General features: G+C 39.7%; 1 protein-coding gene across 2 annotated transcripts in view; it reads right to left on the bottom strand.

The window, feature by feature from the left end:
* The window catches only part of RSRC1 (arginine and serine rich coiled-coil 1), a 167,031-nt gene that overhangs the window by 119,401 nt on the left and 35,625 nt on the right, over window positions 1–12,005 (bottom strand). For both annotated transcript variants that reach the window (XM_033150528.1, XM_033150527.1), the window contains exon 4: window positions 9,140–9,316. In XM_033150528.1, the coding sequence (XP_033006419.1) occupies window positions 9,140–9,316 (177 nt within the window). The remainder of the gene's footprint in view (window positions 1–9,139; window positions 9,317–12,005) is intronic.

Raw genomic sequence — 12,005 nt, 5'->3', positions numbered from 1 at the left:
TAAATCATAGAATCATAGAGTTGGAAGGGACCCAACCCCTTGCAATGAAACATTTTCAAGATTGCCAGGAACAACATCTTTCAGCCAGGAAATACCTGGATGAATAGGAATGTTTTAAAATTCCATCTAAAAGTTAATAATAAAGGGGACAGACACACACCAAGAATCATATATTCACATCAAAGCCTCACCGATCTCTGCTAGAAGTTTCATCACCACCAAAACAAAATCATATAGTGCATTATAATATATATGTAATAGCACATTACAATACAGATATGGAAGCACAAATGTTTAGAATCAAAGTAGCAGTCAACTGTAGCACTTGACCCAATTTTCTTTCTTCCATAAGATTAACTACGTAATTTGAAATTTTCAAACAGATCAGAGAATTCTACAGGTTTCACCTGCTATACAAGACTTAAAATGTGAGTAAAACAGCTGAACAGCCAGTGGATTTATGGTCAACTTTTAAGTTAACAAGAGAGGGAAAAAATCAAAGTCGAGAACTCATTGGTGGCATCCGGCATTTTTCCTATCTTCTTTACCACAGCAGAGAAAAAAAGTCATGAATACAATTCATCTGGATAGGAAGCTCATTTCAAAAGACATTTCGCATTTCTAACTGTGATGATGTACCATGCCAAATTCAAGCTACGACAAAGCAATGTTAAAGATGCCTTCATGACATTATCTCATCTGTTTCTGGCTCACTATAGAAAGCAAAGAGCCCTTTCCAACAACTGATATTAAGTTCAAAACCAAAAAAGAGCACATGAAGCACACCTTCAGCCATCAATGATTTTGGATATATTGAGCTTCAGACAGTGAGAAAAAAATACAGTAACATCATCCAATGAGAAGAAACATACCAGATCTTCACTTTCAAGATTACTCCGCAAGCCACAGCTATCATCTTTTAAGTGGAAACAGTGAACTATATCCTCCCCACCCCATAATGACCTGGATTGCAAGTTGCAATCCTACCACTCAGTGCAAATTATTCAAAGTTTACAACCTAGAAAACTAGAAACAACTGTTTGGTGTAAGAACTGTTGGCCATTTTGCAAACAGAAGGGCTCGTTTTGTTCAAGAAGAGAACCGAGATGAAGCAGAAGATCCCTGCTGGAGGAAGAGGGGAAACCATTTTTGCTTATCCTTCCCTTCAGGCCCTCACCATCTCGTATCTCAGTCTCCCGAATGAAATAGATTTTCAGGGGATACAAGGAGAAAGTGGAATAAGCAAATAAATAGTCTCTCCCCATCCTTTCTCCAGTCCAATGCAAGTCAAAGTCCACTGACTACAAGTATAGATCCAACCATGAGAGACCAAAGGACAGTAGAACTATGGTTTAAAAGCTTTCAATGCTGTAGGAAATGTTGCTCCACAGATTTCTCAGGACATCTCAGATTACCTGCTAGTATGTCACGAGGTGAGCGACCAACATTTCTTAAAATTCTTATAAAAACTACTTCTTGCTGGTTTTTGCACTGATGGTGGGGAAATTCCTTCATGCCTTATTGAAGGGGCCACCAACCTTATTGGACTAGCAGATACATTTTGAATTTTGAGGATGTCCTGTGGGCCATAGTCACAAAATGGCTGCTATTATTTGGGGGGGCTTTTGTGATGCTAGATACACACCCCACTCCCCTTTTAGTTAGCCTATATTTAGGTGTTTTAAAACATTATACACATAAGGCTCAACATTATTTGTCCCAATCTTTGACCATTATCACAGTTTTTGCTTTTTAATACTTGTGCAGAATGGCAACTTTCCATGTACTATTCCTAAATAATATTATTGCTCTCTATTATTTGATATAATAAATAAGCAGCTTAAGCAATGGCTTTAATCATGACCACTTATAGCAGACACGAAGAAGAAGAAGAAGAGGAGGAGGAGGAGGAGGAGGAGGAGGAGGAGGAGGAGCAGGAGGAGGAGTAGTTTTGATTTGATATCCCGCTTTATCACTACCCAAAGGAGTCTCAAAGCGGCTAACATTCGCCTTTCCCTTCCTCCCTCACAACAAACACACTGTGAGGTGAGTGGGGCTGAGAGACTTCAAAGAAGTGTGACTAGCCAAATGTCACCCAGCAGCTGCATGTGGAGGAGCGGAGACGCGAACCCAGTTCACCAGATTATGAGTCTACCGCTCTTAACCACTACACCACACTGGCTCTTAGCAGGTTTTATTTTATACAAGTAGTTAAAACGTTTTGGATCAGACCAAATGTTGCTCTTGTCTAGCATTCTATTCTATCAGTGGCTAACCAGATGCCTATAGGAAGCCCATAAGCAGAACATGATCGCAATAGCCCTGCCCCATCACAGAAACTGATGATTAGAGGCATATGGTGTCCAATACAGGATGTAATAAAAAGCCATCATGACTTTTAGTTATGTTGTTGTTGTTGTTGTTGTTGTTGTTGTTCAGTCGTGTCCGGCTCTTCGTGACCCCATGGACCAGAGCACGCCAGACATGTCTGTCTTTCACTGCCTCCTGCAGTTTGGTCAGTTTGTAGCTATGGATATACTTAATTCTCTGTAAATTAGTCTGATTCCCTTTTAAAGTCACCCAAATCTGTGGCCATCAAATTCCAGAGTTTAGCAATGACCTTACATTCTGAAGAAGCACTTCTTTCTATCTGTACTGAATCTTCCAACAGACATCTTCACTGAATGGCATTTAGTTTTAGTATTATGGGACAGGCAGAAAAGATCTCTCTGTTCACTTTCTCCACACCATTAATAATTTCATACACTTCTACCATGCCCCATTGCTTGTCATTTTTCTAAACCAAAAAGCCCCAAACGTTGTAGCCTTTCTTCTTAGGCAAGTTGCTTCAACCCCTTGGAAAATTTTGGGTTCCCCTTTCTGAACTTTTTCCAGTTCTGCAATATCCTTTTTAAGGTGCAGTCACCAGAACTGTACACGTACAGTCACACCAGGCATATGTATAATAGCATTAAGATACTGGCAGTTTTATTTTCAGTCCTTTTCCTAGTGATCCCTAACCTGGAATTTGCCTTCTTCTTAATTGCCGCACACTGAGGAAAAATTTTTTATCGAGCTATTCACCATGACTCAAAGATCTCTTTTCTGGTCAGTTATCGCTAGACTCCATTAGTGTATTGTGACGTTAGGAGTTTTGTCCCAATATGCATCCCTTTACAGAAGTGTTCACTATACATTAAAATCTGTATCATCATGTAATGAATAGGTTGAATTATTTAATTTGAAGTAAGTTGACGCTGTTAACACACTGCAGTTATCAGCTAGTAGAAGACTATAAAAGAAACCTCAACCAAAATTTAAAATTTTACTTTAAAGTGTTACATGCAAAAACCAAATAGTAAATAAAAAACCAAGAAAGCAAGTCTATAATTAAGCAAACAATGCTGCCACTGCTGCTGCTTCAAGGTAACACTTCATCAGGTGAAAGTATACTTCATCCAGTGAAACATTTAGCCTTCGCCACTTGTGAAAGACAACAAGATCTCTTTACAATGTCTCATCTTTTTCAATAAATTTTGCATAGAAACATGTTGCTCAAGCACAGAGTTGCCTGCTGTCACACTGGAAGTATGATAAATGTTTAATGAAAACAACACCACACAGCTTGGTGTCAGACAACAGCTATCACACAGACCCACTTTGATCTAAAGAGGCACTTAAAAGGAGTTCTGAACATGCTTTCTACCACAGAACTCTTATAACCTATATGCAAATCAGGCAAAATTAGCATAAATGACTTCCTGCTGCATAAAGTACTAAGAGGTAAGAAAAATATGACAAGCTCCAAGAGTGTCTGACTGCTGTCAAACTAAGAATAGTCCAGCTTTCCTTGTTTATTTTCTCATGTTGTCTGCCAAGTGCTAAAAGCCCATCAACGGGCATTTATTTATAAAATTGTGACCAGCAAAAGTCACTAGATAAGGGCATTAGTAATACAGAAAGTCCAGCTATAAAAATGAGCTAATTTCAACTGAAAAATGTTAGCCAAAACACTTTTTCTTTGGAAGTCCTTCATAGGGAATACACCAAAAAAAGATACTCAAACATGTCCATTCCTGAATTGTAAGTGTGTCTGCCCCACAAGTTACTATTCGCACTGGCTTCCCATTGGTGGATCTCATGGTTCTTTTAAAATACAAAAGATCCCAAAAATCTTCCCTCCCCCACCCCAAGCATTAAGCAGATAATACAAGCAACAAGTGTAAGCGACATTCATCATGACTCCAACATGACTCTTACGTACAATAAAATGTTTGGAAAAAGAGGTTTTGATCTAGGAAAAGTAAGAGAGAGAGAGAGAGAGAGAGAGAGAGAGAGAGAGTCATCTCATTATCAATGCTAGCACTGAACACAGTGGCTTCAAACGTTTCTTCCTGTTGAGTCCACAATACAAGAATCCCAGAGACGAATCTTCCAGGAAATCCTGCAGTTCTTCAGGCCCATCATGTAGAACCATCCTAACCACTATCAGAAAACCTACTCTGATGAGACCCTGCCTTCTGGTGCTACTACTATGACATTCATTTTAAGTAATTCAAGTATTTATTACCACCAGCTATTGAACTATAATATTTCAGTTGAAGTGAATACTGTACTAAAACAGAACAGACTTTCTTAGAAATAGCATTCCATGGCTTAAGGAACAGTATATATAGTTTGGTTAATCATTTACCCACTTTTCTGCCTCTCACCTGCTAGTTATCCCAAAAGGTAACAACTTTCAGTAGCACAAAAAGAGCTTAAGGCTTGTGAGTATCCCTTTCTTATCCAAATGGGGCTAGAAATTGGCACTAAATAACAGTAACATGTTGCTGTTAGCAAGCTAAATCTTCAAAATGACAAATAGCTGTATAACAAAAGTTTCTTAGATCCATATTCCCTATGCAGGCATTCTTTGATCATCGTCTGATTAAATGAAAACTATTCCATGTTAAAAGGTATAGGAGGTATGAATTACATCAAGAACCTCCTGTCAAATTTCATTCAGTAGCTTATTAATATTTGAAGTGTTTCTAAACAGTATGAAAACCTTATTTTCAAAGCCCTACATATACAAGATGATCTGAGGGAGAGAAACCAATGTTGTAAATTGCTCTATTTTACCAAAATAATATTAATATTGCATAGAACAGAAAATCATGGTTATATGAGTAATAATATACTTATGCTGTTATAGCATCTATACCCTATCACTTCTAAACAGTCTATTCCTTTCAGAAACGTCCAACAAGATCAAATGCCACTGATGTAACTCCTAGAGTTTGGGTCAAGGAGTCATAGCTCTATGGAAGAACAATGTGGAGACTTCCGGCTGGCGACGCCATAGCGGGTGGTCGGGGCTGCTTCGGCTGCGAGGCGCCCGATCCATCCCGGGGGTTAGGAGCCCCGCAACCGCAAAGCGGGGCTCCGGTTGGGGTGCGGGAAGAGCGTCCCGCACCCTGGGCTCCCTGGCTGCGCCCACGGAGGCTCCGAACCCTTCCCTTGCCCCCCCTGTAAAGGGGGAGTGGGGGTGAAGGGACAACGGAGCCGGGCTTACGGGGATATGCCCCAACCGGGATGCAAATGCGGCGACAAAGCCCGCGGTGAGCGTCTTAGTTCTACCTTTGAAGAATGGAGCCAAAGGAACCCGGTGGTCGTGAGTAGCTAATTTGACCAGAAATCGAGCTTTTGGAACGATCCGGGGGGAAGGAGAAAGGCAGCCTGCCTTCTTCCCTTCGAGTTAAAGAAGTTAACCAATTTGAGCAACTGCTGCTACAGGACTGCTACAATGTGCTTAAAATTGATACATGAGACTGGCAAACTTTTTTCTTGGGAAGTAAATTAGTGGAAAATATCTCCATTTAAAGTTGCGGTATCTGCACTCCAGTTTAGGAAAATGGCGATGAACAGAGAGGCAGGAGTAGAAATTTGATACCCACTTCCTCCCCCTCTACCAGTATGCTGGGCTTCGTCCTTGAACTGGTACTGAACTCTGGACTAACGGACGAACAGAGGCTCACTGCTTTGAAGGTGGAACTGCTGTACAGGAAAGTCAAAGTCTTGTGTGGGGGTCTGAAAGAGAACCAATTGCCCACAGAGGAGGCTTTTAAAACTTTTAACACTTTGGAAGAAAGTCTTGCCAAAGAGCTGAGAGGGTGTCTGGGAAGATGGAGAGAAATGAGTGAGCTACTTCGGAGAAGAAACTCGCCTTTTGGGGGTGGCAGTCCCAAGGCGACGGTAAGATTTGTTATATCCAGTCCCCGAGGTGTGAGCTCGGGGGCCAGGGACAGAGAATTATGGTTTTTACAAGAAGAAAAGGAATGCTACAAAGAACCGGAGAAGCTGAGAGACGACGAGATGGACATCCTGGAGCTCGTGGCAAGGAGAGTTTTGGACTGTGCCTGGATCTGTGGACGCTTGGAGAGGGAAGCCACAGGGAAATTCAGTGTTGATGCCACCAGGAGAAGAATAATGGACAGAGGAGGTGTGGGGTGAAACACTAAGTAAAATTTGAAGTAGCCTGTCATGGAATTTTGAAATCGGAGGGTGAATACTGTCAACAATCTTTCTGTTTTATTTTTTGTTTGAATATGAAAGGAGATATTTTGAGTTACTATGTTATTAGCAGCAGTTTAAAGGATAGAAGAGATAGATATGATATAAATGATTGGTGAAGATTTCAATGGAAGAAGAATTATGATGAGATATTACTACGATGATGCATTGTTAGTTAAATGTTGAATATATAATTGTGTGTAACTATATAATTGAATTTGAATTTCAGGAGAAATGGTTATAAAATAGATTAAGGATATGAACTCGAAGGAGAAAGGGCAGGGGAAGTCAATGGTCAAGATATGGAAATAGAAATTTTCTTTTTAAAGAAAAGATGCAACAAGAAAACTTGACATTGTTTGTATTTGTTTTATCAAGGTATTTGTTTTGCATTTGTTTAATTGTAGGTGTGGGTGTGGGTATATGTTGTTATAAGAAAAAGGTCAATAAATTCTTATAAAAAAAAAAAAAAGGAAGAACAATGTGCTCACTTAGGCAGTATCAATACCAAGAGTAACCTAAATGCACCAAAGTACATTCAATGACTCAGCAGTTATCACCAGGTGCAAATTGTAAGTAATTCAAGTATTCAATGAAACTAAAAGGCATATACCTAGCTCAGTTTAGTCCTTGTCAGAAACCTGGTACATGAATTTTGTTTGAAGAAAATACCCCATTTTGTGAATGGTGAACAGGAAAGATCTATTAAAGTACTCTCTTTTTTCTTTTTTGCAAACTAAAAACATCTGGTTAGATTTGGGCCATGCAAAGAAACACTGTTTGCTTCAATAAATCATCATAGTTGTGTTCCAATTACACAGTCAGACATAACATTGCTGATATGCCACAAATTGTAGTGTGAAGCAACCAACTGCCTCAAGAAAAGAAAACAACACTTACAGCACACTTTTGTAGCAAATAAGAATTACTGTTTTTGCCAGGGATGGTTAAGTAATCCATCTGCTCCATTTCTGGAAAAGAACTGACCAGATCCACACCTTCGGGATCATTGTGTAGATCAAAATATATTGTGGCAATTGCCCCACACTTTGAACTGCTATTTAGAATTTGACAAGGTGGTCCATGGGCCACCTTTAACATTTTCTTCTTTTTAAAACAAAAAACACGACTTTCTAGCTGCTTGAATCAGCCTTCATTTTTTCCATATACAAAGCACTTCAGAGGGAGGTGAGGTGACATCATCACATCCCATTACTCCTGGCGTTCAAGAGGCAATTTCAGCACCATTTTCAAAGTGTGTGGGTAGTGTAAAGTAGATGTCCTTTTTGCTATTTCAAGTGGTTAGCAAAACACCTTTAAAAAGAGAAATTAAAAGAAGGATCACCTTGTCAAACTGAAAGTGGATAAAAAAGAGGGGTTTGGTGCAGGGTATTGTTTTGTTGTCGTTTGTTTTTTGTGTTGTTGTTTGTTTGTTTTTTTGCACATTTATGTAGAAATGAGATGAAATGAGCAAAAGAAGGAACAAAGGAGAAAAGAACCTGAATGGAATAAGCATATCCCTACTCATAAGCCTACCTCCAATACCATCGTCTAAGAATAATCTTCTCACATTTAAGATATTTTTAATGTTACAAAAAACTAAAATGATACAAGTTTGATTATTTTATTTAAAAGTTTTTGTTGATGAAACAGGAGGATGAATGTTCCCCTGGTGTTGTGGAGACTTTATTAGGTTCTCTAACAATGCTGCCAGTGCAGACATAGAGACAGAGTTGGCTTCCAGGACTGCTGAAGGGTCTGGTTCCAGCATCTCTAGAAAACTATATGGTGTATCCAGCCTGAGCCTGATGCACACTTAACAAGCTTTTTATACTGCTGTAAACCTCTGTTTCACTGAGAATGCTTCTAACTACAGCTACAACATTTCACTTCAAAGGCCACATCCTTGGAAAGCAACCATCTGTCTCCAACTCACTTCATATTCAGTGTTTATCTTATGCTCTTCAACACCAACACCACCATTTCTGACATCACTGGACAAACACTTGTCAAAGCACACAGCACGGATGTAAGAAGCCTTGAAGAAAAGCACTCCACATAACACTTAAAAAAGCCCGTTTGGACAAACACTGGGAACACGAACTCCATGGAATATCTAGGTACGCCAATACCGCCAAGTTCAGTAGCAATAAAATAGCATCTTTCTGTGACTGGCAAACTTACTTACTAGATCTCACCTTTTCTTAAAAGATATTAATCAGATTCAACTTCTTCTGAACAATGTGAAATATTCCATGGTCCAATATATATATATATGTGATATCCAGAGGTTGGTTAAAGTCAGTACAGTCATACCTCGGGTTACGATAGCTGCGGGTTGCATTTTTTCACGTTACAAACGCAGCAAACCCGGAAGTGTTTGCTTCCTGTGTTCGCTGCGCAGGTCGCGCATGCATGTAGTGGCCTACATTTGGGGGCAGGAGAGAAGGACTACTGGGATCGATATAAGATCACAACATATTAAATATTTCTAAAAGAAATTACTTAAAACCGAGGAAAAAACTAATGCTATGATATTCAACTTATCTCACTATTTCATGAAGAAATTTCCTTTGTTACTTACCCACTTTGGGTATAATGCTGATCCTTTTCTTTTCCTCTAGCACGCTCCTTCTCTCTTGTCTTCTCTTTATCTCTGCCTTTACGTCTTTCTTTATCACGAGATCTGCTGCGTGTTCTTCTGTGACTGGTCCTTTCACTGCTTCGGCTGTAAGAACGTTGTTGAGGTCTGGAGTGGGACCTATAAGGTTGAACAGTAAGCAAAGTGGGTTTGTTTGTTTGTTTGTTGCAGTGGTGGACCCACACCTTCCCACAAAGATACATATGGCCCCATCACTGCTGGTTTTTGAAAAGCTACTGGACTTAATTGCAATTACTATATTTTCAGGAATGCTAGACTCCTGCAAGAAATTACCTTGTGAAGGTACTGTACACTGAAAGGGGTCTAAAAATTATTTAAATAAACAAATTATGGTTTGCACATATCACACTTTTCCAGTTCAGAGCAAAACAGCAAAATATGGCTTGTTGCTGTATCAGGAATGAAAGTATTTTATTGCAACCTATGAGAGGATAGGAGGAGGAAGTATGTGATTTCAAGGCTGTTCATAATGCTAAACCATTTTTTGCATTACTTTTTAATGGAACTCTTGTGTTATTCTCCAGAACATAACGCAGAACACTAGCTGCTAGGAAGAAATGAGAAGAGATGGTGACAATCGCACTTTAATCTTTTATTCTGTACAAACTTTAAAAAAACAACCTCAATTTCACAGTGCAGATATAAAACCCTGTATGTTTCCTATTTGAAATTCTGATTTTAAGCATATACAAATGTAATGCAATACACTCATTTAATCTACTAAAACCTGAAGATTGATTAAAATTTATTAAACAGAATGTGGTCCTAATGAAGCAGCAACCATCAACAGTTGCCTTAGATCCTTTCAAACAGATGAAGAGGAACGTTCTGCAGTGAATTCAATGAACTGCCACTCCATAGAGCTATAGCTTTAGTGAAAAATGCTGATGTTGCAGATTCTAAATCAGTTTAGAACCAGTCTTCTATAATCCACTCAATGTGGCATTGTCTTTATAGGAAGATGTTGCATGGTTCACTTTATGCCACCAGGAGGTTATCCCACCAATATACCAGGTTCACAGTTCCCCAAAAATTTCTGGAAACATTTCAAGTGCTGCTTCTTACCGATAAAGCTTCCACATACAAAACTTAGAAAGATTAATTTTTCCCTTAGGGTACAAGCTTACGCTGCATTCAGACGCACTAAATCATGGTATAGTGCTGTAAGAATGAATGTGCAAGAGTGCACATTTCTTGCTTTTTCATACACAAGACAATGAGATCTATAGTAAAGTCTACATTTGCAGTTTATCACAAACTGCACTTTCCCATTTTGTCCAAATCCTGGTTTGTTAACAAACCATAGTCGTCGTTTTTTACAAACCACAGTTCTAGGAAACGATTGTTTGTTTACAAACTGCAAATGAAAGATTAGAACTGCATATGAAGCAGGAACCGTAGCACTAACCCATGGTTTAATATTACACCTGAATGCAACTTTAGTCTCATAGCTACAACAGGCTCTCCAAGTGTCCCTATTTTCCAGGGACGTCCCTGATTTAGAGAAGCTGTCCCAGCTTCTGATTTGATCCCGGAATGTCCCGCTTTTCCTTAGGATGTCCTTATTTTCACTGGATAAATGTTGGAGGGAATGGTAGGATGTCCCTGTTTTCAATGGAGCAATGTTGGAGGGTATGGAGTAATCCAACCACTGAGGCATCTGAAGGCAATCCTGTATAGCAGGGGTTGTCAACCTGTTCCATACCGCCCACTAATGGGCGTTTCAGGATTCCAGGTGGGCAGTAGGGGGTTCTACGGCACAAGCTGAATCCTCCTTCCATTGAGCACTGGTGGGCGGTAAGGAAATTTTACCATCAAGAAAGATGCGTTAGTGGATACAAAATAAAATTAAAAATTCTTTCCAGTAGCACCTTAGAGACCAACTAAGTTTGTTCATAGTTTCAGTGTATCTGAAGAAGTGTGCATGCACACAAAAGCTCATACCAAGAACAAACTTAGTTGGTCTCTCTAAGGTGCTACTGGAAAGAATTTTTAATTTTATTTTGTTTTGACTATGGCAGACCAACACGGCTACCCACCTGTAACTGGCATTAGTGGGTGGTAGGTATAAAAAGGTTCACTACCCCTGCTGTATAGTGAAATTTTTTAATGTTTAATATTTTATTGTGTTTTTATATATGTTGGAAGCTGCCCAGAGTGCTGGGGCAAACCAATAAGATGTAGGGTATAAATAGTAAAAGAATCATTATGGAATGGGACGTCCCTATTTTCATCGGAGAAATGTTGGAGGGTATGCTACAAGTGTCCACTTTATACAGCAAGTATAGGGAAAAAGGCCTAGCAGCCAAATGTGACCATCCAGGCCTCAAGGATTCTCCCTAGGCCACAAATACCCTGACCAGGCTACACTTCTCGCTGGCCTTACTCCAAACTCTCCCTTGAGAGTTTTTGCTGGCTTGGAAGGTACAGTATTCTGAAACTGTGATGATCCCTGGATGGATAGTTGTGCAAGAGGGTATGTATAGAATTTCCTGTCTTTAGTGTGGCTAGAATACAACCTTGCTGTACAAAGGGAGGAGTCGTGTCCTTTGTTACACTCATTTTTGTTTGGAACCACACCTACTTTTGCCTCCAGCTACACCCACCACTGCCATAAGCACACTCCAGGAGGCAGCTCATGTTGCAAAATGTTCTCCACCCCATTATACATTATGTTAGCCAATGCCAGCACAGTTCAGGTTATGAGATACTGGTCTCTAAAACCATGCTATAATCCCATGAGGCATGGGTTCACTAGTCCAGTTTGAGGCACTTGGGACTCATGCTG

Source organism: Lacerta agilis, chromosome 5 (assembly GCF_009819535.1).
Source record: "Lacerta agilis isolate rLacAgi1 chromosome 5, rLacAgi1.pri, whole genome shotgun sequence".
NCBI lineage: Eukaryota > Metazoa > Chordata > Lepidosauria > Squamata > Lacertidae > Lacerta > Lacerta agilis.
The sequence above is the reverse complement of the archived record's forward strand: the minus strand, read 5'-3'. Positions and strand labels throughout refer to the sequence as shown.